This window comes from Dama dama, chromosome 12 (genome assembly GCF_033118175.1).
Source record: "Dama dama isolate Ldn47 chromosome 12, ASM3311817v1, whole genome shotgun sequence".
NCBI classification, from domain to species: domain Eukaryota; kingdom Metazoa; phylum Chordata; class Mammalia; order Artiodactyla; family Cervidae; genus Dama; species Dama dama.
This window is the reverse complement of record NC_083692.1, coordinates 16782484-16803137: the sequence shown is the minus strand read 5'-3', so window position 1 is coordinate 16803137 and position 20654 is coordinate 16782484. Positions and strand designations below refer to the sequence as shown.

The 20654-nt window shown below is 39.3% G+C and overlaps 1 protein-coding gene across 13 annotated transcripts in view; it reads left to right on the top strand.

Moving 5' to 3' along the window:
• Positions 1–20654, top strand: part of TTLL5 (tubulin tyrosine ligase like 5) — a 311249-nt gene that overhangs the window by 89733 nt on the left and 200862 nt on the right. For 10 of the 13 annotated variants that reach the window (XM_061156564.1, XM_061156574.1, XM_061156573.1 and 7 more), the window contains 5 exons: positions 936–998; positions 7936–7974; positions 13765–13922; positions 14862–15168; positions 20286–20406. In XM_061156564.1, the coding sequence (XP_061012547.1) occupies positions 936–998; positions 7936–7974; positions 13765–13922; positions 14862–15168; positions 20286–20406 (688 nt within the window). The remainder of the gene's footprint in view (positions 1–935; positions 999–7935; positions 7975–13764; positions 13923–14861; positions 15169–20285; positions 20407–20654) is intronic. The other 3 variants (XM_061156572.1, XM_061156569.1, XM_061156567.1) reach the window with 1 other exon arrangement.

The window sequence follows — 20654 nt, the reverse complement described above, 5'->3', positions numbered from 1 at the left end:
GGGACTTGATTCAGGTGTTTTGACTCCAGATCCTACTTTTCCCTGCTGTATCATGCTGCTTTCCAAGAAGAGAAAGTTTATTCTACGAGACAGCGTATGACAGGTCCCTCTGGCATGCAGTGAAGGCGGAGGAGGAAGGCCAGGACAAGGGCACCTCTGCAGACTTGCAGCAGCCCTCTCAGGGAAGGCTTCGTGAGGCACAGTGAACTTGAGCTGCTTCTTGAAGGGTGGATTATGGATAAGTAAGGAGGGTGTGAGGAGAAGGTGTCCAGACAGAGGCAAAAGTGTCAGTGGGAAGTGGGTATGAGAGGGTTATAGGAGACTTGTCTGGACTTTCGGACCTCTTCGGGGAACTGTGTGGAGAAAGGGTGAATGAACGGATGGTATAGATGACCCAGCTTTTGAAATCTTGAAAGAGAAAGTGTATGCCTCTAGCAGTTGGCATCATGGAGCCATTGAAGCCTCTGGAGAAATAAGATGATTGAAACAGTCTGTCAGTATTTTCATGCCCTTCACGCATCTTCCATTCTCAGTGTCATTTGACCTCATTTCTAAGTATCTGTGATTTTTGGTGGTGGTTTCATTTTCCAGTTTTATTTTCTGAATTTAGTATACAGGCTTTTATTAATTCAAGAAATCCTGCCTTTTCTTCCTTTTTATTTTATTATTATTAAGTCATCTATATTATTTTCTTTTATTGTATTTTCTGGTATTTTAGTTTTTTTATCATTTTAATTTGAGCAAGTATCTCCTCCTTTGTCATGTTAGAGACTATATATATATATATATATATATATATATATATATTTTTTTTTTTTTTTTTTTTTATTTTAGAAAACCTGTCACTTTTGTAGTTGGTTTGTGTTTTATTTTTCTATATTTTTCCTCTTCAGCTAAGCTTTAAGAAATAACCAGTTCCTTTCTTTGTCTTTTAGGTCCTACCTTGAACACAAGACCTCCATGAACTACATGCTGGCAACACGTCTCTTTCAAGACAGGTGGAGATTTGCTAATCTTATAAATTTAGTAGGACTAGATCACAAAATTAACAGAAAGTAAATGCAAACAAAGAAAAGAGGTTTTATAAAAGTCTTCAGTAATATTTGATAGAAAGAGCTTTATGGAAAAACACAACATAAAACCTCATTTTTTTTAGAACTCATTAACTCTCAGCACTTTGTAATATTTCTAGACGCTACAGATTAAACCGTAAAGACCTTAACACATATCCTAAAATTTTTCCTCCTTAAAGGAAGGCCCTTACTCAATGCCTTTTTGCTTTAGACACACTTATCACAGACATAATTATCTGTCTTTCTAGACTAGACGAGATTAAAGGATCAGATTAGAAAAGCTACAGGAGAGGTGGTAATTCACAAAATAAATACAGTGCGAGTTGTAAGAAATGACAACTGATAACCTCAATACAAGGGAAAATAGGGCAGAAATGATGGAAAACAGACACCGGAATTCAAAAAGAGCAGCAGGCAGGGACTGCTTAGTCCCACATACTTGTGTTGCCCCCGAGACGTAACTGCATTGCAGTACAGTTCAGTAATTGACCAACGAGGAACCTTAGGTATTTAAAGAAGTCTGTATTATTTTCAAGGTATGTGTGCTTTTTTTGTGGAATTCTTAAAAATAGGTATCCAGATTTCAGCCACTTCTTGTGATTTCATTATCCATCATCAGGAACTGTATAGGATTTCCAGTTTCTCTCTGTAAATTTGTGGTTATTACCATTGATTAAGTAATTACACTGTGTAGCTTCCAGTGAAAGAGACCTTGAGATTTACTTGGACAGTATAGAAACTCAGTTCTTTATATATAACCTGGTCCCAGTTCCCCACCTGCTGCCTCCTCCCTGGAAATTTTTACAAGCCTTCTTTATTGTTCCAGTTCAGACACTATACTAAGATTTGTTCTGGTGTGTTACTTTTCAGTATTTTGCTTTTGCAGTGGATGAATCCTTTCAGTCTGAAGGTTTAAGTCTTTTAAACTGTGGGAAATATTCCCCTTATCCTGTCTTTCCTGGGGACCTTCTGTTAGATGAAATTTGGATCTTGTGCTATATCCTCCATATTTCTTTACTTTTTTCTCATACTTTTGATCTCATTGTCTCTTAGCTTTAAATTCTTAGAGATTTTTTGAGCTTTGTCTTCTAAAAATTCTAAATTGATCTTTAGCCTTACCTATCTTGTTACTCAATACCAGCACTGAAGAGGATTGTTTGATCTACTTCTTTTTATTTTGGCAAGTACGATTTTAACATTTAAGAGCTGTTTTTGCTTTCTGACTAGTTTTCATAGTTTATGGATGTAATATTAAGTTGGTTCTGGTACCAGTTCCAATGTGGAGGAGGTAGGCAGTTTTGCCTACAGCACCAAGCAATTGCAACCTGCTGTTGTTGAGAATTCAGTTCAGTTCTGACACTGTCTACTTTGAGATCAGCATCAGATCCCAGTTTAATGGTCCAGTCCTACACAATTCTATCCCCCTGCCAGTCCCCCCACCTTACTTTATATGCTAATCACAACCCAGGTTGTTACCTTTATTTCTGACCTACTGGCTGCATATAAGAGATTTCCATGACCCCTTCTGTGGTGGGATATTCAGAAGAATATTCAACTCATTGGATCACCAGTTTATTATAAAAGGGTATATGTAACTCCTGAACAGCCAGATGGAAAAGACACTTAGGGCCCTCTCCAGGTGCACCATTCTTCCCACTTCTCCACAAGCTCACCAACTTGGAAGCTCTCTGAACCCCATGCTTCTAGGTTTTTATGGGGGCCGCATGACATAAGTGTGATTGATTAAATCATCAACTGTTGGTAATTGAACTCTATCTCTAGCACCTCTCCCCTCCCAGAAAGACAGGGGGATGAGACTGAAAGCTTCAGCCCTCTCATCACAGGGCTGATGCCTCTGGCGACCAGCCCCCATCCTGAAGTGATCCAGTTCAGTTCACTTCAGTTCAGTTGCTCAGTCGTGTCCAACTCTTTGCGACCCCATGAATCACAGCACGCTAGGCCTCCCTGTCCATCACAAACTCCCGGAGTTTGCTCAAACTCATGCCCGTCGAGTCGGTGATGCCATCTAGCCATCTCATCCTCTGTCATCCGCTTCTCCTCCTGCCCCCAATCCCTCCCAGCATCAGGGTCTTTTCCAAAGAGTCAACTGTTCGCATGAGGTGGCCAAAGTATTGGAGTTTCAGCTTCAGGATCAGTCCTTCCAATGAACACCCAGGACTGATCTCCTTTAGGATGGACTGGTTGGATCTCCTTGCAGTCCAAGGGACTCTCAAGAGTCTTCTCCAACACCACAGTTCAAAAGCATCAATTTTTCGGCGCTCAGCTTTCTTCACAGTCCAGCTCTCACATCCATACATGACCACTGGAAAAACCATAGCCTTGACTAGATGGACCTTTGTTGGCAAAGTAATGTCTCTGCTTTTTAATATGCTGTCTAGGTTGGTCATAGCTCTTCTTCCAAGGAGTAAGCATCTTTTAATTTCATGGCTGCAATCACCATCTGCAGTGATTTTGGAGCCAGGAAAAATAAAGTCTGGCACTGTTTCCACTGTCTCCCCATCTATTTGCCATGAAGTGATGGGACCAGATGCCATGATCTTAGTTTTCTGAATATTAAGCTTTAGGCCAACTTTTTCACTCTCCTCTTTCACTTTCATCAAGAGGCTTTTTAGTTCCTCTTCACTTTCTGCCATAAGTGTGGTGTCATCTGCATATCTGAGGTTATTGATATTTCTCCCGGCAATCTTGATTCCAGCTTGTGCTTCGTCCAGCCCAGCGTTTCTCATGATGTACTCTGCATATAAGTTAAATAAGCAGGGTGACAATATACAGCCTTGACGTACTCCTTTTCCTATTTGGAACCAGTCTCTTGGTCCATGTCCAGTTCTAACTGTTGCTTCCTGACCTGCATACAGGTTTCTCAAGAGGCAGGTCAGGTGGTCTGCTTTTCCCATCTCTTTCAGAATGTTCCACAGTTTATTGTGATCCACACAGTCGAAGGCTTTGGCATAGTCAATAAAGCAGAAATAGATGTTTTTCTGGAAGTCTCTTGCTTTTTTGATGATCCAACGGATATTGGCAATTTGATCTCTGGTTCCTCTGTCTTTTCTAAAACCAGCTTGAACATCTGGAAGTTCTCGGTTCACGTATTGCTGTAGCCTGGCTTGGAGAATTTTGAGCATTACTTTACTAGCGTGTGAGATGAGTGCAATTGTGCAGTGGTTTGAGCATTCTTTGGGATTGCCTTTCTTAGGGATTGGAATGAAAACTGACCTTTTCCAGTCCTGTGGCCACTGCTGAGTTTTCCAAATTTGCTGGCATATTGAGTGCAGCACTTTCACAGCATCATCTTTCAGGATTTGAAATAGCTCAACTGGAATTCCATCACATCCACTAGCTTTGTTCATAGTGATGCTTTCTAAGGCCCACTTGATTTCATATTCCAGGATGTCTGGCTCTGAGTGATCAGACCATCGTGATTATCTGGGTTGTGAAGGTCTTTTTTGTACAGTTGTTCTGTGTATTCTTGCCCCTCTTCTTAATATCTTCTGCTTCTGTTAGGTCTGTACCATTTCTGTCCTTTATTGAACCCATTTTTGCATGAAATGTTCCCTTGGTATCTCTAATTTTCTTGAAGAGATCTCTAGTCTTTCCCGTTCTGTTGTTTTTCTGTTTCTTTGCATTGATCGCTGAGGAAGGCTTTCTTATCTCTCCTGGCTATTCTTTGGAACTCTGCATTCAGATGGGAATATCTTTCCTTTTCTCCTTTGCTTTTCGCTTCTCTTCTTTTCACAGCTATTTGTAAGACCTTCTCAGACAACCATTTTGTCTTTTTGCAAGGACTTTCTAAAAGTCACCTCATTAGCATGACAAACGATGCCTTTACCACTCATCACTTAGACATTTTAAGGGTTTTAGGAGCTCTGTGCCAGAAACAGGGATGAAAACCAAGTAAATATATATATTTCTCACTATAAATCACAGTATTACAAATTTTTTTTAATCTCTAGCATAATTACTGAAAGTTCCTTTCTGTTTTTTGCACTATTTTGAATTCTTCTGGATTATTTCTCCTTGGCCATCTCATTCTTTCTAGTTTATGCTCTTATATTTCCTGAAACATCTGGTGATTTCTAATTGTCCAGTCATATTTATAAGTAACGAACTGTTTGCTTAGGATTGGTAATTTGCCTGAGTTTCCGTAAAGGTTGTGTCAGTCTCTTTCTGAACTGACCTGGTGTCTATGCTTGAGGCTAGATTGCTCTGTGAGCTTCTTGTGAGGGAGAAGAAAGGTAGAACAGGCAATCTGGAAGCCACTACCAAAATTAGGAAGCATCCTTTCAGGGGAGAGCGTAACAGTGAAAACATTTGAGATATAATAATATATGTGCTTTTTTTGTTAACACATTCAGTAATGTGTTAATAGTAGTAGGCCTAGCAGTGGGTCTAACAACCACCATAATTTAAAAAGTGTGGTAAGTGTTGGCAATATTTTGAGACCCCTGGAACAATTCTAAAGTAACATGAAAAAAATGTGTTATTTCTTTTGGTAACAAAATCGTACTTACACTACTGTAGATGATCCCCTACATGTATATGATGCTGAATTTCTGTTAGAGGATTAATTTTTTTTTCCCATCCAAATTGATATCCTCCTTGACTTCTTTCTTTAGGCTCTCGTAGCAACTCCTGCTTATAAAGCATTCAAACTGTGATTCAAAAAAACATGAATTTCTGTTTAGCAAAGAAAGGCCCTTATGATTTACTCTTCTACCTTTTTAGCCTAATCTCCACTTTTCAGTACCAACCCATGGCCAATTAGACCATATCTATTGCTCTTTCATGCTTCCTCATCCTTACATTCCATTGGAATTCCTGTACATTCCCTTGGAGTGGCCTTCAGTTTACCCTGAATTCTTTTTCTAGCTATGTCATTCATCCTCTTACCCAGGCTAGAAGGAAATTCTCCCAGCCTTTCTTATCCCTCCATCGGATTTAGATCGCCATATTGTACGTATTGTATTATAATTGCCAGTTAGTACTAACTACTCTTGTCTACTTTCAAGTTGGCTTTTAAGAATAGGTACTTGGTTATATTCCTCTTTGACAGTATCAAAACCTACCATGAAGCAAGCACACAGACACACAAACATACATTAAAAAAATGAAATTACGTTTGTTACAAACCTTACATCTTCCATTAAATCTGTTCTCTTCAATCTGAATTCATGTTTTCTCTCGTGCAAATCCTATTGTGTTATTGTCAGAACTACTTTCAAACTAATCCTCTAATCATTTCATTTCATACTTGGTTCATTTTGTCTGCCTTCCCTGCCCCGCCCCTTCCTCCTCCACTGACCCATCCTGCCCTGGCAGTGTCTTATCCGCTGTCCAGCATGACAGTAGTTTTAACTCTGGCTGTGTTTTAGTAACATCATATTTGTGCCACATGTGCGTGCTAGGCCACTTCAGTTGTGTCCGACTCTTTGAGACCCCATGGACTGTTCCCTACCAGGCTCCTCTGTCCCTGAGATTCTCCAGGCAAGAATACTGGAATGGGTTGCCATTCCCTCCTCCAGAGGATCTTCCTTACCCAGGGATTGAACCTGTGTCTCCTGCAGCTCCCGCACTGCAGATAGATTCTTTACTGCTGAGCCACGGGGGAAGCCCATTTGTGCCCTAGCCAATCTCAAACTGAAGTCTTGTGCTTATTAAAAAGCCACCCAGGTGACTGTCATGTGAATTCATGATTGCAAATTACAGAGAAAAACCATTATCTGATTTAAGAAAGTTAAAATAATTTTGAGACTTTCTGATAATAAGTTGACAGTATTAGGACACTGGCACAGATAGAAGACTGTGGGGAGGAAAAGATAAAATGTTTTGGTGGAGACAGATTTTTCAGTTGATTTTTTTCTATAGATAGAATATCTTGATATTGATTGCATCTGTCTCTTTTTTAAAAGATCAATACCATAGGTTACATGTTGTATGATTGCATTTATATAACCATTTTGAAATGATAAAATTTTAGAATGGAGAACAGATGAAAGGAAGCCAGAAGTTAGGTAAAAGGTGTGTGCTTATAAAAGGGTAACATACGGGATCCAATGGTGATGGGGTTGTTCAGTATCTTGTTTGTGGATACATGAACCTACACAGTGATAAAATTGTACCAAACTAAATATACACATGCACAAATGAGTATGAGTAAAGCTGGGGAAATTTTTTTAAAAGTGTGTCAAGTGAAGGAAAATTGAATGAAGAACAGAAGCCAGTTTAAATGTGAATGGTTCTTACTTCCTGTGGTTAGAGCCCAACTCTAGTTTAGAAACAATGAGGAACATCTCTTTTTTAAAGAGATTTTTTTTTAATTGTGGAAAATCTATTTATCATGAGCATCTTTTTTGAACCCCCATGAGAACTGAGATGGACTTCTTTCCCTAATATAGTTCAGTGCAAGAAGAAAGAGTCCTGAAGTCTGAGACCAAAGTTGTGGGTTCAGATTTAAACTGTTTAAAGCTCTGACACTGAGCTTGTCACCAAATGGTCTTATCCTGCTCATTTTTATAAACAGGGCTCATATTGTGAACAGTAAGTGTGATTAGATTTGTGGCTATATATACAAATGCAAGTAATTGTTAGAATTTTTCTCTAGAATTCATTTGTCCTGTATCTTTTGTTTTTTTATTGATCTTCCCTAAAGGTTATGGTACTCTGTTCTTTTCTGAGCATGTTCTCGATTCGTCTCTCTGCTTCTACCCCAAGATGCCTTCCCTGGCATAATTCCATGTTGAAGCTCTGTAGTATTAATCTCAGGAGTGTGTGTGTGTGTGTGAGTGTGAATTCAGGACAGAGTATCTGTAGTGCTCTAACCCACTTGTCCTTTCTACTCCTGTAGGGGAAACCCAAGAAGAAGCTTATTGACAGGAAGAACACGGTAACTGATTTTTAAAAGTTGAGAAATTCTTTACCTGTGCCTAGTATTTGACCATGCACAGACTAAGCATGATACTTTACATAACCATTTTCAGTTTGACTCAGCTTAAATAGTAACACAAGAATGTTTTCTATTGAAGCACTATTCTGCGGCAAACTTTTTACAAACTAAGTTTGGGATTTATATTTTTTAGCTACAAATATGTCATTTCAATGATAGTAGTTGTGTTTGGCTATGTGAGAGAGCCCAAAGTCTTAGTGAGATTTCAAGATCAATCTCAGGCTAAATTCAAAGAAAAGGTTATGTTTTGGCCTTGACATACCTGGGGCATACAGGTATGGGACTTTGTACCATATAGGACTGAGCAGAACTACTTCCTGTTTGCCTTGGAACTAGAAGTATGCAAAATATCTGTGGCTCTTAATTTTGGCAGAAGAGAGGAAGGTCTTAGAAGAATGAATGGGATGGCCTTGCACAGCTGAAAACTGTAGCCAGAATAAGAACTCTTAACCCTAAATACATACCTTCTGGTTTGAGAGATTGCATACATCCCCTTTATGCTGTTTCTCTTCAAAAACCACAATGATAATAAGAAAGAAACTCCTATATCTAGCTTTTTGTTTTACATTTAAGAATTTAAGGTAAACTTGGTTTTCTCATCCAAATCTTTTGAAGCATAAATCTGAGTTTTCTTTAAAGGAGGATAATATGATGGCCATTTAATTTAGGGAAAACTGAGAGAAATCAACTTTTATAGTTTCTAAATGAAAGTCATGCTTAGCTTATAATTTTTCTCCGGTTATTAGTCAAGGAATACATTTGATAGATATACTACTGTCAGTTTGGAAATTAGGGGAAAAAACTTCAACAACAAGAATATTTAAATGTTGCTGGGTTTTGTTCTTTCTTTAGGACATTTTATGTGCCATCAGTACTAGTTTTCTGGTGGTATATAAGCAAATAAAAGGTAGCATATGAAGCATGAAACAAATCTTAATTCATTTAAAAAGATTAAAATTATTAAGAGTATGTTCTTTGCAATGAAATTAGAAATCAATAACAATAGAAAATATCCAAATATTTTGGAATTAAACAACACATTTCTAACTAATCCATGGGTCAAGGAAGAACTCATGAAGAAAATTCAAAATGATCATAAAAACAGAACATTAAAATATGTGAAATGCTGCTAAAGTACTGTTTGCTTGTGTGGGGGCGGGGGGGGGCGGCGTGTGATTTATAACTTTAATACTTGACTAGGAAACAGAGGACTAGATCACTGATCTAGGGTTCAGTTTTTTGAAACTAGGAAAAGAAGCATGACCAAAAGTAAGTTGAAGAAAGGAAATGATAAAGGGCAGATCAATTAAATATAAGACAAACAATAAAGAAAATAAAATCCAATAGCAGAATTGATAAACTCTTAAGTTGATTTATCTAGAAAAAAGAGAAAACACCGATTACCAGTGTCAGAGAGTAAAGTGGTGCTATCACTATGGATCCTACACTGATTACCAGTTTCAGAGAGTAAAGTGGGGCTATCACTACGGATCCTACACTGATTACCAGTGTCAGAGAGTAAAGTGGGGCTATCACTATGGATCCTACACTGATTACCAGTTTCAGAGAGTAAAGTGGGGCTATCACTACGGATCCTCCACTGATTACCAGTGTCAGATAGTAAAGTGGGGCTATCAGTATGGATCCTACAGACATGAAAAGGATGCTATGGGAATATTATTAACAACCTTATTTCACTACTTTGACAACCTGAATGAAATGTCTGAACTCCCTGTGGGGAGAGAACTCTTAGTGAAACTGACACAAGCTGAAATAGAAATTTTGAATAGCCCTATGCTTAATCAGAATATTGAATTTATTTAAAAAAAAAAAAACTTTCCTACAAAGCACACTGCAAGTCATTTCACTGGTGAATTGTATCCATATTTGAGGAAGAATATAACCAGTCTTAAAGAAATTCTTTCCAAAAAAAGAGGCAAGGATACTTCCCAATTCATTTTATGATACCAGAAGAGTATGGCATGAAAACTTGACAAAAACATTTAAAAAAACTATAGGCTAATATCTACATGAACATAAACATAAAATTTCTTAAAAGAATAATATCAAATAGAGTTGATTAGTATATATAAAGGATAATACAGATGGCTAAAGTGAGATTTTCCCCAGTAAGGCACAGTTGGTTTAAGGTTTGAGAATTAGTCAGTTTAATTTACTATATATTAAATAAAGGGGAAAAAAAACCAGTGATCATTTTATTAGCTGCAAAAAAACCCCAAACAACCCCCATATGTTGAATTGGTGAAATTAAATACATGTTATGAGAAAAATTCTTAGTAAATCAGGCATAGAAGAGAACTTCAATCTGATAAAGGCCTTCTGTGAAAAGCCTATTTCTAATGTCAAATATTGAAGGCTTTACCCCTATGATTAGTAATTAGGCAAGATGTCTGCTCTCACCACTTGTATTTCCTTTATGGTAGAGTTCCTAAATAGTACAGTAAAACGAGAGATAGAAAAAGAAATAAGAGGTATACAGATTAGAAAGGAAGAGATTAAAATCTTTTCTCTTAGATGACATGATCAGGTTAGTAGAAATTCTAAGGCATATACAGAATTAGTATAAGAACTTACAAATGCGCTTAGCAAGGTCTTGGGATATAAGGTCAAAATTCTTAGGGATAAATTTTACAACTATGCTTAATATCTATATATAAAAAGCTCCTGAATGTAACTTAAAGAGACTAAAGAAGATCTAAATAAGTACAGTGATATGTCGTGTTCATGGTTTAGAAAACTTAATATAAGTATTCATTCTCCACAAAATGATCTAATGAATATTGTAGTAATTTTTTTTGGTAGTAATTGACCAACTGTTTTTTTTTTTTCAGTGCATATAAAAATGCAGAGGAGTTAGATATCCAAAGTAATCTTGAGAAAGACCTAAAGTATCTGACTTAAAGGAATATTATGCTGTAGTAATGAAAACTTACAAATTTATCAGTGAAACAGAATAAAAAGCCCAGAAATGGGCCCTTATGACTTTAAACAAGAGGCCTAAAGTAATCCAATGGGAAAAGGAAACTTGGAAACTTTTTAACAGATGGGGCTGAAACTGCATATTGTATTTTATAAAATGAACCTCAACCTCTATTGCTCACAAAAATTATAGGTGATTCATAGACATATACATAAAAAATATTGCTATAAAACTTTGTGAGTGAAAATATCTTTGTAACTTTGGGCTTGGCAGAAGTTTTTAGATATGACACAGAAAGCAGTAAGCAAAAAGGAAAAAAATGGTAAGTTAAATTTCCTCAATATTAAAAATTTTGTTTATTAAAAATACTTTTAAGAAAATTGTTAGGCAAGCCATAGTTTTGATCCATCTCAAAAATATGCTAATAAATGAGTTCATACTGTATGATTCTGTTTTTATGAAGTTCTAGGACAGGTAAATCCAAAATGTGATGAAAGAATTCAGAACAGTTTCCTTGAGGAGTATGAGGGAGGGGTTTACTAGGAAGGAATGTGAGGACTTTCTAAGGGGAGAGAATGTTAGAATTTGGGTTGCATAGCTCTAGGTGTCATCAAATGGACATATGGATGTTTAATATTTGGATATTTCAGTGTATATCATTTTTAGCTTACAGAAAAGAGAAGGGAAAAAAGTTCAAAGCCCTATAAAACAAATATTGACCTCTAGATCCCAATAATTTCATTGTTTAAGTGTTTAGGAGTGAAGTACACTGATGTCTTTGTGCAACTTTGATATGCTTAAAAAATTAAGTGGATTGATATTTGGATAGAAATAGAGAAGGTTAACTATATATGTGATGAAATAAATATAGTAAAATATTCATTGTAGAAACTGGCCAGTGGGTATACGAATGTTCACTATATTAATTCTATTTAAATATTTCATAAAATGTTAGAAAGATAAAAAGAAATAGATGTAGATAAAAGCTATTACAATTTATTTATAAGAAATTCAATTGTTTGTTAATTCAAAAGCATTTATAGTAGGTTGGGTGTATGCTGAGCAATCTCAGATGTGTCACAGACCAGAGAGAGAAGATAAGCCTGGGCCTTGCCCTCAGAGAGCCATGCATACAGTTCTGGCTCTTCCCCCGGTGCTCCCTGCCTCCATGCCTTGTAACGGTGGTGATTTGTATGTCTGTTCAGGGTTCCTTAGAAGCTTATAGTTGTTATTTTAAACATCAGATTTTTAAAATTTTCTTTATTATTTAATTATCTAAAACCATTTTCACAACTGTGTGGAGGCGGGGCAGGTTAACATTCAGTTGTTGAGATGATGATAAACTGGGGTTGAACAACTTTTACAAATTTGTTAATTTGCTTCCCTTTTCTGCCCCCAGTCTCAGGACATGTCCAGTTCTTAGCTCAATTGCCTGCTCTAGAGAGGAGGCCTTCAAAATATTTATATCCAGACCATCCAACCAGAAATCCCTAGAAGTCTTAACCAGACCAAAAGACACAGCCTTTCCATCATACTCAGGGACTGAAAACTCCTAGGGGAATGACGATGAATTATGACCTCAAAGTGGCCCTCAACCTTTTGGTACCAGGGACGGGTTTTGTGGAAGACGATTTTTGCATAGGTGGGGTAGAGGGGATTGTTTTGGGATGATTCTGGTGCATTGCATTTATTGTGCACTTTGTTTCTATTGTTATTATGTGGGCCCCACCCCAAATCATCAGGCATTAGATCCCCGAGATTGGGGAGCCCTGTTCTAAAGAGTTCACAAGAAAGAGAGTTCAGAGCCAACCAGTTAGATCTTGAGTTCTGGGTGCACAGCATTGGCTGCCTGCTTTCCAACACTGATGTGGATACGTCTTTTCTGACTTGGTGACTCAGGAACCCTGTCTCTCTTTGGTGACCTGGATTTCTCTGCCTGTCTTATACTCTGCCCGGTCCTTGTCTGGAGGGCTGATGATGCCTGTCACTTCCCTAATTTTATGATTTTCCTGATGCCTAATGTAGCTGTGGCCATCCCTCTCCGCATCCATGACCTGACTGAATTTGGCCTTGTCCCCCATCTGCTGCCTTCCCTTGTCCGTGCCTCTCACCCTAACTCCTGACCTGTGCTCAACACCTGGGAAGTCCCTGCCACCTCTCCCCAGCTCCCCCCGTGACTCAGCGTGCTCCAAGAGAGACGTCCCTCCCATTGGGGTGCTTGAGACTTGATGCGTCCCGAGATCCCGGTGCCTTTTCACAAGGACGCTCTCTGCCCGTGAGTCTCATTCAGGTCTGTGCTGCTCTCGTCACAGATTATCAGCTCTTCCTCTCCTCAACAGCTGCTATATCTGTATTCATTAAATATTGCCTACTTCAAAAGAATGTTTGTATCATTCTAAGTTATAATGAATAAATAATAAGTACACCTCTAGCCGTCCCTCAGCTTAAGAACTGAAGTGTTACCAGTATCTCAAGTCATTCTTAAGGCTTGGGTGTTAAGTAGCACTTTATAGATCTCTGCACTGAATAGTCAGCTTGTATCATTGGATAGATAAAAATGCTTAACTGTTGTCTTCAGACATATTTTTGTTCAGAACATTTAACAAATTCAGATAGGCCATTAGTGAAATTTTAATGTAGATTCCAATATTCCCATTTATCGGCCAGACATTTCAGAACTCACTAGAGAAACCATGCCTGGTCTGACATCATGACAGAGTTCTGTCAAGCTTAGTCTTGGAATAAAAGAACTTCCTGAAAGTTCTAGCTGCCATGTTTTTTCCTCACAGAATGGTGGTTGATGGAACACCAGAACTGAAGGTAGAGAGTATGAATTCAAGGGCCAAGCTGCACGCTGCTCTCTATGAGAGGAAGCTCCTGTCTCTGGAGGTGCGAAAACGTAGACGACGGAGTGGCAGATTAAGGGCAATGAGGCCAAAATACCCAGGTACCTGCCGGGGAGCCTTCACCAAGCTCCATTATCTATGTCCTGTCAGACTGATGTAATCAGCTTCTTAACTAGTACTTAATGAATCAGGACTTTCCTGATCACATACACTTTTATATATATATATATATATATACATATACACTCTTCCTCTAAAACTCATTTCAAAAAGATCAGTTTTTTAAAGCTTCCATTCTATAATATTTGTATTGAAGACTATCTGAAACATACACATGTTAGCTTTTGCTCTTATTCCACCATCATTTCACTACCTGATACTTAGCTTAAGTTCAGTGGAAACCCCGAGCATTCTTATTTGGGTTTTTCATGATTAGGTATGAAGTCAAATTTATCCTTTGGCATTTGCTGAATGGTGTAAGTATTTTAAACACAAACAGAAAAGGGAGAATTTCTTTCTGTCCCAGAATCTCCCATGTTATAGATCTATTTGTCACTGACAAATTGACTTCTCTTTCTCTCTCTTTCTTTTGTTTGTTGAGTGCCTGTGTCAGGCACATTAGTTACTGCAATTTCACTGACAAATAAAAAGCTATGGCCCTTGTCCTCAAAGACCTGCCAAAGCAGTGAAGGAGGAGAATGGATAAACATAGGATGGAAAGACATTCCCCTGCTCTGTGTACCTCCATGAAAAGCATCCCTCTAAAAACTTAACACCCTCTAGAGATCACTAAAATGTTTTCTGCCTAGAGATGTGAGAGAGCCATTGGTATTGTGATGAGAAACATCATCTCTAATGAAGATCGTTAGTAGGTTTTTAGAAGGTAGAAGATTGGAGAGGGATGTGTGTATGCTGTTAACTGTGCATTATTTGCCATCTGATTTAGAAATGGGTTTTTACTAATAGGATAAAAGGAAGGTATTGGGAGAGAGGAAAATTTAATCCTTTTTTCAGCAACATTAGTGATTCTTCGCATTTAGTGATTACCCAACCAGCTGAAATGAATGTTAAAACTGAGACAGAGAGTGAAGAAGAGGAAGAAGTTGCATTAGACAATGAAGATGAAGAACAGGAAGCTTACCAGGAGGAGTCTGCAGGGTCCCTTGGAGAAAATCAAGCCAAATACACACCCTCACTGACTGTTATGATAGAAAATTCACCCAAGGAAAACTCCATGAAGGTTCCTGAGTGGAATAACAAAGGTGAACAATGCTGCAAAATTGAAACTCAGGAGCCAGAGCCTAAATTTAACCTGATGCAGATCCTGCAAGATAATGGCAATCTTAGGTATGTATCTTTCCTAATTATTCTAGTAAAACTGAAAGCAGCTCATTTGTACTGTGTACCAGGGTATTGTGCTGGTGGCTTTATAGCCATTTTTCATTTTTTATGCACGGGATTCCTGTGAATTAATGAATGTGATTTGATATTATTATTATCAAGGAAACTGGGCCTTAGAGAAGTTGCTTGTCCAAGGTCTAGAGCTATGAATCAAACCCAGGTCTTACTAGCTCAACAAATATTTTGGGGTTTTGGTGTCAGTGATTAAAAGTACAAGGTGACCCAGGACAAGGAGCTCAAATCAGCTCATGGCCTAGTGTGGGGACACTTAAAGAGAGGGGGCTGTGACCTCACTATGGACAAAGGGCTCTTAGGACCCAGGAAAGGAGTGACTGGTCTTGCCTGGGAGGGCTGGAGAGATGTTAGGGAGGAGACAAGATCTGAACCAGGACTTGATGGATGAGTAGGCTTTCAGGATTTGGGAGGTGACAATTAAGTGTGGGAGTGCTAGTAGAGGGAATAAAGGCACAGAGGGGTGATAGTAAGTCATTCATTCAGTCCCTGACAAATGTTTATTGAGTACCTGCTCTATATCAGGAATTGTGTCAGACTGTGTAATGTTACAGTAGAGACCAAGGCAGGCTCTTGAAACTCGCAGTCTAGTGGGGAAGGCTGACAGGAAACAAGGTAATTTCAGGCAATAAGAAGTGCTATGTAGGCAATAAGATAAGGTGCGGTATTAGAGTGTAATAGGGCAGAAAGTTTCTTTAGATTATGGTGCTTCGGACATGGAGAGGTAACCTTTAGGGTGAGTCCTGAGTGATGAGGAGGAGTAGGTCATGTGAATATCAGGTGGCAGAATATTCCAGGCAGAACAGCAAGTATAAAAACCCTGCAATTGAAATGAGCTTGGCAAGTCTGAGGAACATAGATTAGTGGTGTGGAGTTATGTGGAGAAAAGGGTGTGGTAAGAAGTGAGACTAAAAAGTTGGATGTCATTTGACCATAAAGGGACATAGAGGAGCCTGGACTTTTTTCTAGATGGATAATTTTTAAGCAGATGAATGATATGGTCAGATCTTGATTTAGGAAGTAAATTCTGGTTACACTGTGGGATAGTGATTGATAAGAGGAGAACTAAGGGTAAAGATTGAAGGCAGGAGGAGAAGGGGATGACAGTGGATGAGATGGTTGGATAGCATCAACGACTCAATGGACATGAGTTTGAGCAAGCTCTGGGAGATGATGAAGGACAGGGAAACCTGGTGTGCTGCAGTCCATGGGGTCGAAAAGTGTCAAACACGACTGAACAACAACAAAGGATAGAGCACTGAGTTAGGGGCTGTTCAAGTAGTCCAGAGCCGGGAGGATGAAGGCCCTATCAGAGCGATGGCTGTAGGAGTGAAGAGGATGGGATGGAGTTAATGAAATTTGCAAGTTAAAGTTGCTAGGACTTGGTCTTTGTGGATGTAAGAACCCCACAGAGACTAAATTTTTGCAAATTTGGTCACGTGATATTGCAGCCAGTCAATATAAGGAGCACAGGAGTTGGTTTCATGATAAAAATAATGTGTTTTGTTTGGGACACAGTGAGGTGGAAGAGCTCTGGGGTGAAGATGTTCAGTAGATAGGTGAAAATACAGCTTTGTAAGTCAGAGTTGAATAGGACTGTACAGCTTCAGAGTGGATGAACTTGTTCATTTCAGTTTAGTTCAGTAAACATGGACAAGGAGAAAAGGAAGAGAATTGAAGCCTGGAGAAAACCAACATTCTATAGTAAGAGATCAAGAAATAGCAGTTAGAGAGATAGCTATAAAACTGGGAGGAGGCAGGGTGGTAAAAGCTACAAGATGAGAGTTTCAAGCTAAAGAGTGAGTGCCTCAGGCAGCCCAGTTTAGAATGAGGCCTCGGAACAGTCTCTTGCATTTATGACATGGGTGTGGACTTTGTGGATAGAAGAGAAACTGTGAGCTGATAGGAAAGCAAGTGTGAACTCACTTTTTCAGAGGGTTTGACAATGAATGAAAGGAAGGTGAGAACTCATCAGAGAGCAAGCTAAGAGAAAAAAGATTTCTTAAGATAGGGATTCTGGAGCTGATTTATTAGATTAGGGGGAGGATTTGATGGTAAAAGAAGTAGAGATACAGAAATGGATATATTGTCATATAGGAAGGTGGAAAGAGGCCAGTGGAGGGGTGCCTCACCCTCTAAGTCAGAAAGAAAGTACTAGGCGTGCGTACATGCCCAGTCATGTCCAACTCTTTGTGACCCCATGGACTGCAGCCCACCAGGCTCCTTTGTCCTTGGAATTGTACAGGCAAAAATACTGGAGTGGGTTGCCATTTCCTACCCCAGGGGATCTTCCTGATCCCGGGATTGAACCCCCGTCTCTAATGTCTCTTGCACTGGCAGGCGGATTCTTTACCACTGAGCCACCTGGGAAGCCCCTAAAGCACTGTGGCTTGAATGCAGTAATTAGAAGTTAAAGAGTCAGGAAGTGTAGGTGTTCATGCATGATGGCCTTTATTTTCTAAACCGCAAGGCTGGAGGGCGATACTGGTGTTTAGGGGCTGGAGGGTAGGGTTGAGGTTTGGAGTGGTGTGTGGAGGATGAGAGGGGTCCCATTGGTGGAGAGCACACTCAGCTCTGTCAGAAGACTTGGCTGTGACTTTACTGGTTACCGACTGACTGTGATCACAGGCAAATCAGAGTGTCTCCGTTTTCTTTTCCGTTAGGCCAAGTTATCAGGTTAGACATAGACAGGTTTTTCAGACTGTGCTCTCTAGAGGGGAAAGAAGAATCCACTGAATTGAAATGGAACATTTCAAAACCACTGAGTTATATTCTAAGGTCCTTTTTAGCAGTAACATTCTACTTAGATGTTGTAGAAATAAATTAGTTATTCCTAAATCTCACACATCGCACTTTCAATGAGTAAGCTATTATAATTGCAGGGTGTGTTCGTATAAATCATGATTTTCAAACTCTGTTCCCCCGAGCTGCCTCTCATTCTATGGGGCATCTCAGTGGCTACTGAGGGATCTGGGGGTGGTCCATGGCAAGGCTTCAAGACTCCAAGCCCCAGCCCACTAGTTGTATACTTTGTATACTGAGGATCTACAAAGGCTTTTATGTTTTAAAAATAGATTTCTCCAATGTAAATCATTCTAGCTTTTTGGCTTGTTTGTTGCAGATTTCTAGCTGACCAGTATCTCCAGTACCTTAGGGGACAATCTCAGGATTAACATCTCACAGATCTCTGTAGTAAGGTTTGTTGTTGTTGTTTAGTTACGAAGTCATCACCGACTCTTTTGTGACCCCATGGAAGTTATCTTAGTGAGGTTTTTAGAAAAGGAAAACTCAATACTTGTTCATTTGATTTGCAACAATGATTTGCCACAAAATAATGATTGAAATCGCATCTTCCAAGCAATAATTCCCTTATCCAAAGACCTCTGTATTTTAATATTAGAGGAATAATCAATAAAATTGGGTATTCTGCTACATTTGCAGGTATCTGAAACATGACACTCGTAGCTCATTATATTGCAAGTGAATTTGTTGGCCAAAGTGGAGAGGTTTTTTGTTTGTTTGTTTTTTTCCCTTCACTTTGACTTGAAAATAATTTGTTGTGGAGGGAAAACTTATGGGAATGGTTGAGAGGAAAGTGATACATGGTCTCCAGAACAAGGATTTTAAGTGTGGCCTTGATGAGAAACATTTGAAAATATACATTTCAAAATCATATTGTGCTCCCCTAAGCTGTTCTTACTAGTGACAAAGGTGCAGCTTTATATTTCATGTTCTGAAGAACTTGAAAAGCAAATCTACCTCTGTCCCTTCCAACACTAACACAGAAGCTAGACATAGACCCTCCTAGGATTTCCAGTTTACTCTGGACCAGTCCTTCGTCCTCACCTTGGGGAACAGTGAGTAGAGAGCATTCAGTGATGGTGAGTGTGAGGAGTGTAAACAGAACTTGTGTTGGGCCCTAATTCTCACTGACGTAATTTTGGCTAGTGTTTCAGAAGGCTGAGCAGCTGAAGTAACCAAAAGCTCTCCTGAAGGAAAACAGATCTGCCGCAGTTTGCAGCTGAAGTGAAAGTCATCAGTGGTTTCTCTGGTACTTCTGTCCGCTGATGGCTGGCTTAGTCAGATTTCCTTGTTGCCTACCTAGGGCCCCAAGCAGAAGTCAGCTGGGCACTTCAGTGGTGTCACTGAGGTGCTCTTTATTGTATGCACACGTTGTCTTTTTCCCACCAAACATCTGGGCTCATCCTAGCCCATCAGTGCCTCTGCGCCAGAGTCTTGGACCTCACTCATTTGTTCTGGGCTCTAGCCACTCCCGTCTTGCAGTTGAGAAAAAAAGCCTGACATTAAAATTTGGTCTCAAAAGTTCCTTCGTAAGATTTATCTCTTTGCTGCTTTGGAGGCTTTCGCACACCCGCAATCAGTTGCCGTAACAAAAGCCATCCTTTTGTAGTAACTGATAAGTATGTTTTTAAGGGCCCATGGTGCTAGTGGTAAAGAACCTGCCTGCCAGTTCAGGAGACATAAGAGACACAGGTTGGATCCGTGGGTTGGGAAGACCCCCTGGAGGAGGGCATGGCAACCCACTCCAGTATTCTTGTCTGGAGAGTCCCGTGAACAGAGGAGCCTGGCGGGCTACAGTCCATGGGGTCACACAGAGTCGGACATGGCAAAAGTGACTGAACACACAATAACCACAAAGGCAGAAAAACCTTTCTATATTAATACAAAGGTTCTTATGAAAGTTCAGTACTTTCCTATCCACTTCCTCAAGAAAGTTGTTTAAAAGTCCAAAGAGATAAGATTGAAGAGTAGAAAAGATGAATCTCTTTTTCTTGTTTTTTTTTTTCCCCTCATGTGGTAATAATGAGAAAATAAGTAGGATTCTTCATCTCTGATTCTTTAAATAGAACAAGCAGAAATCTCCTGTGCTGGATAGAAGGAATCTTTATTCAGTGACTGTATGATGGGCTTCATTTTTTATAGCCATCCTAATAGAAGGATCCTCAAAGGCCACATTGAGAAAGGCAAGCACGCATTTGGTTGGTGCACCATTCTGTCTCATAACGGTATGTTGTTTTGGATTTCTGTAGCAAAGTGCAGGCCCGAATAGCATTCTCTGCCTATCTCCAGCATGTTCAAATCCGCCTGATGAAAGACAGTGGAGGTCAGACGTTCAGTGCCAGCTGGGCTGCCAAAGAGGATGAACAGATGGTGAGGTTCTTCTTGTTGGGACCTTTTTGCTTTCCCCTTTTTTTCTTTCTCTCTCTTCCTTCCCTCTCTTTCTCCCTCACCTCCCTCTTTCTTTCTTTATTCCTTTCTTTCTTTGTTCCCTATTCTAAGGTACAGAACAGTATACTTCTGGAGAAGGAATCCTTCCACAGTGTAGCTTATAGATTTCTCTTACTTTACTGTGAATTAAATCTTGAATCTGGAGCCATGCTCATCGCAATATGTGTTGA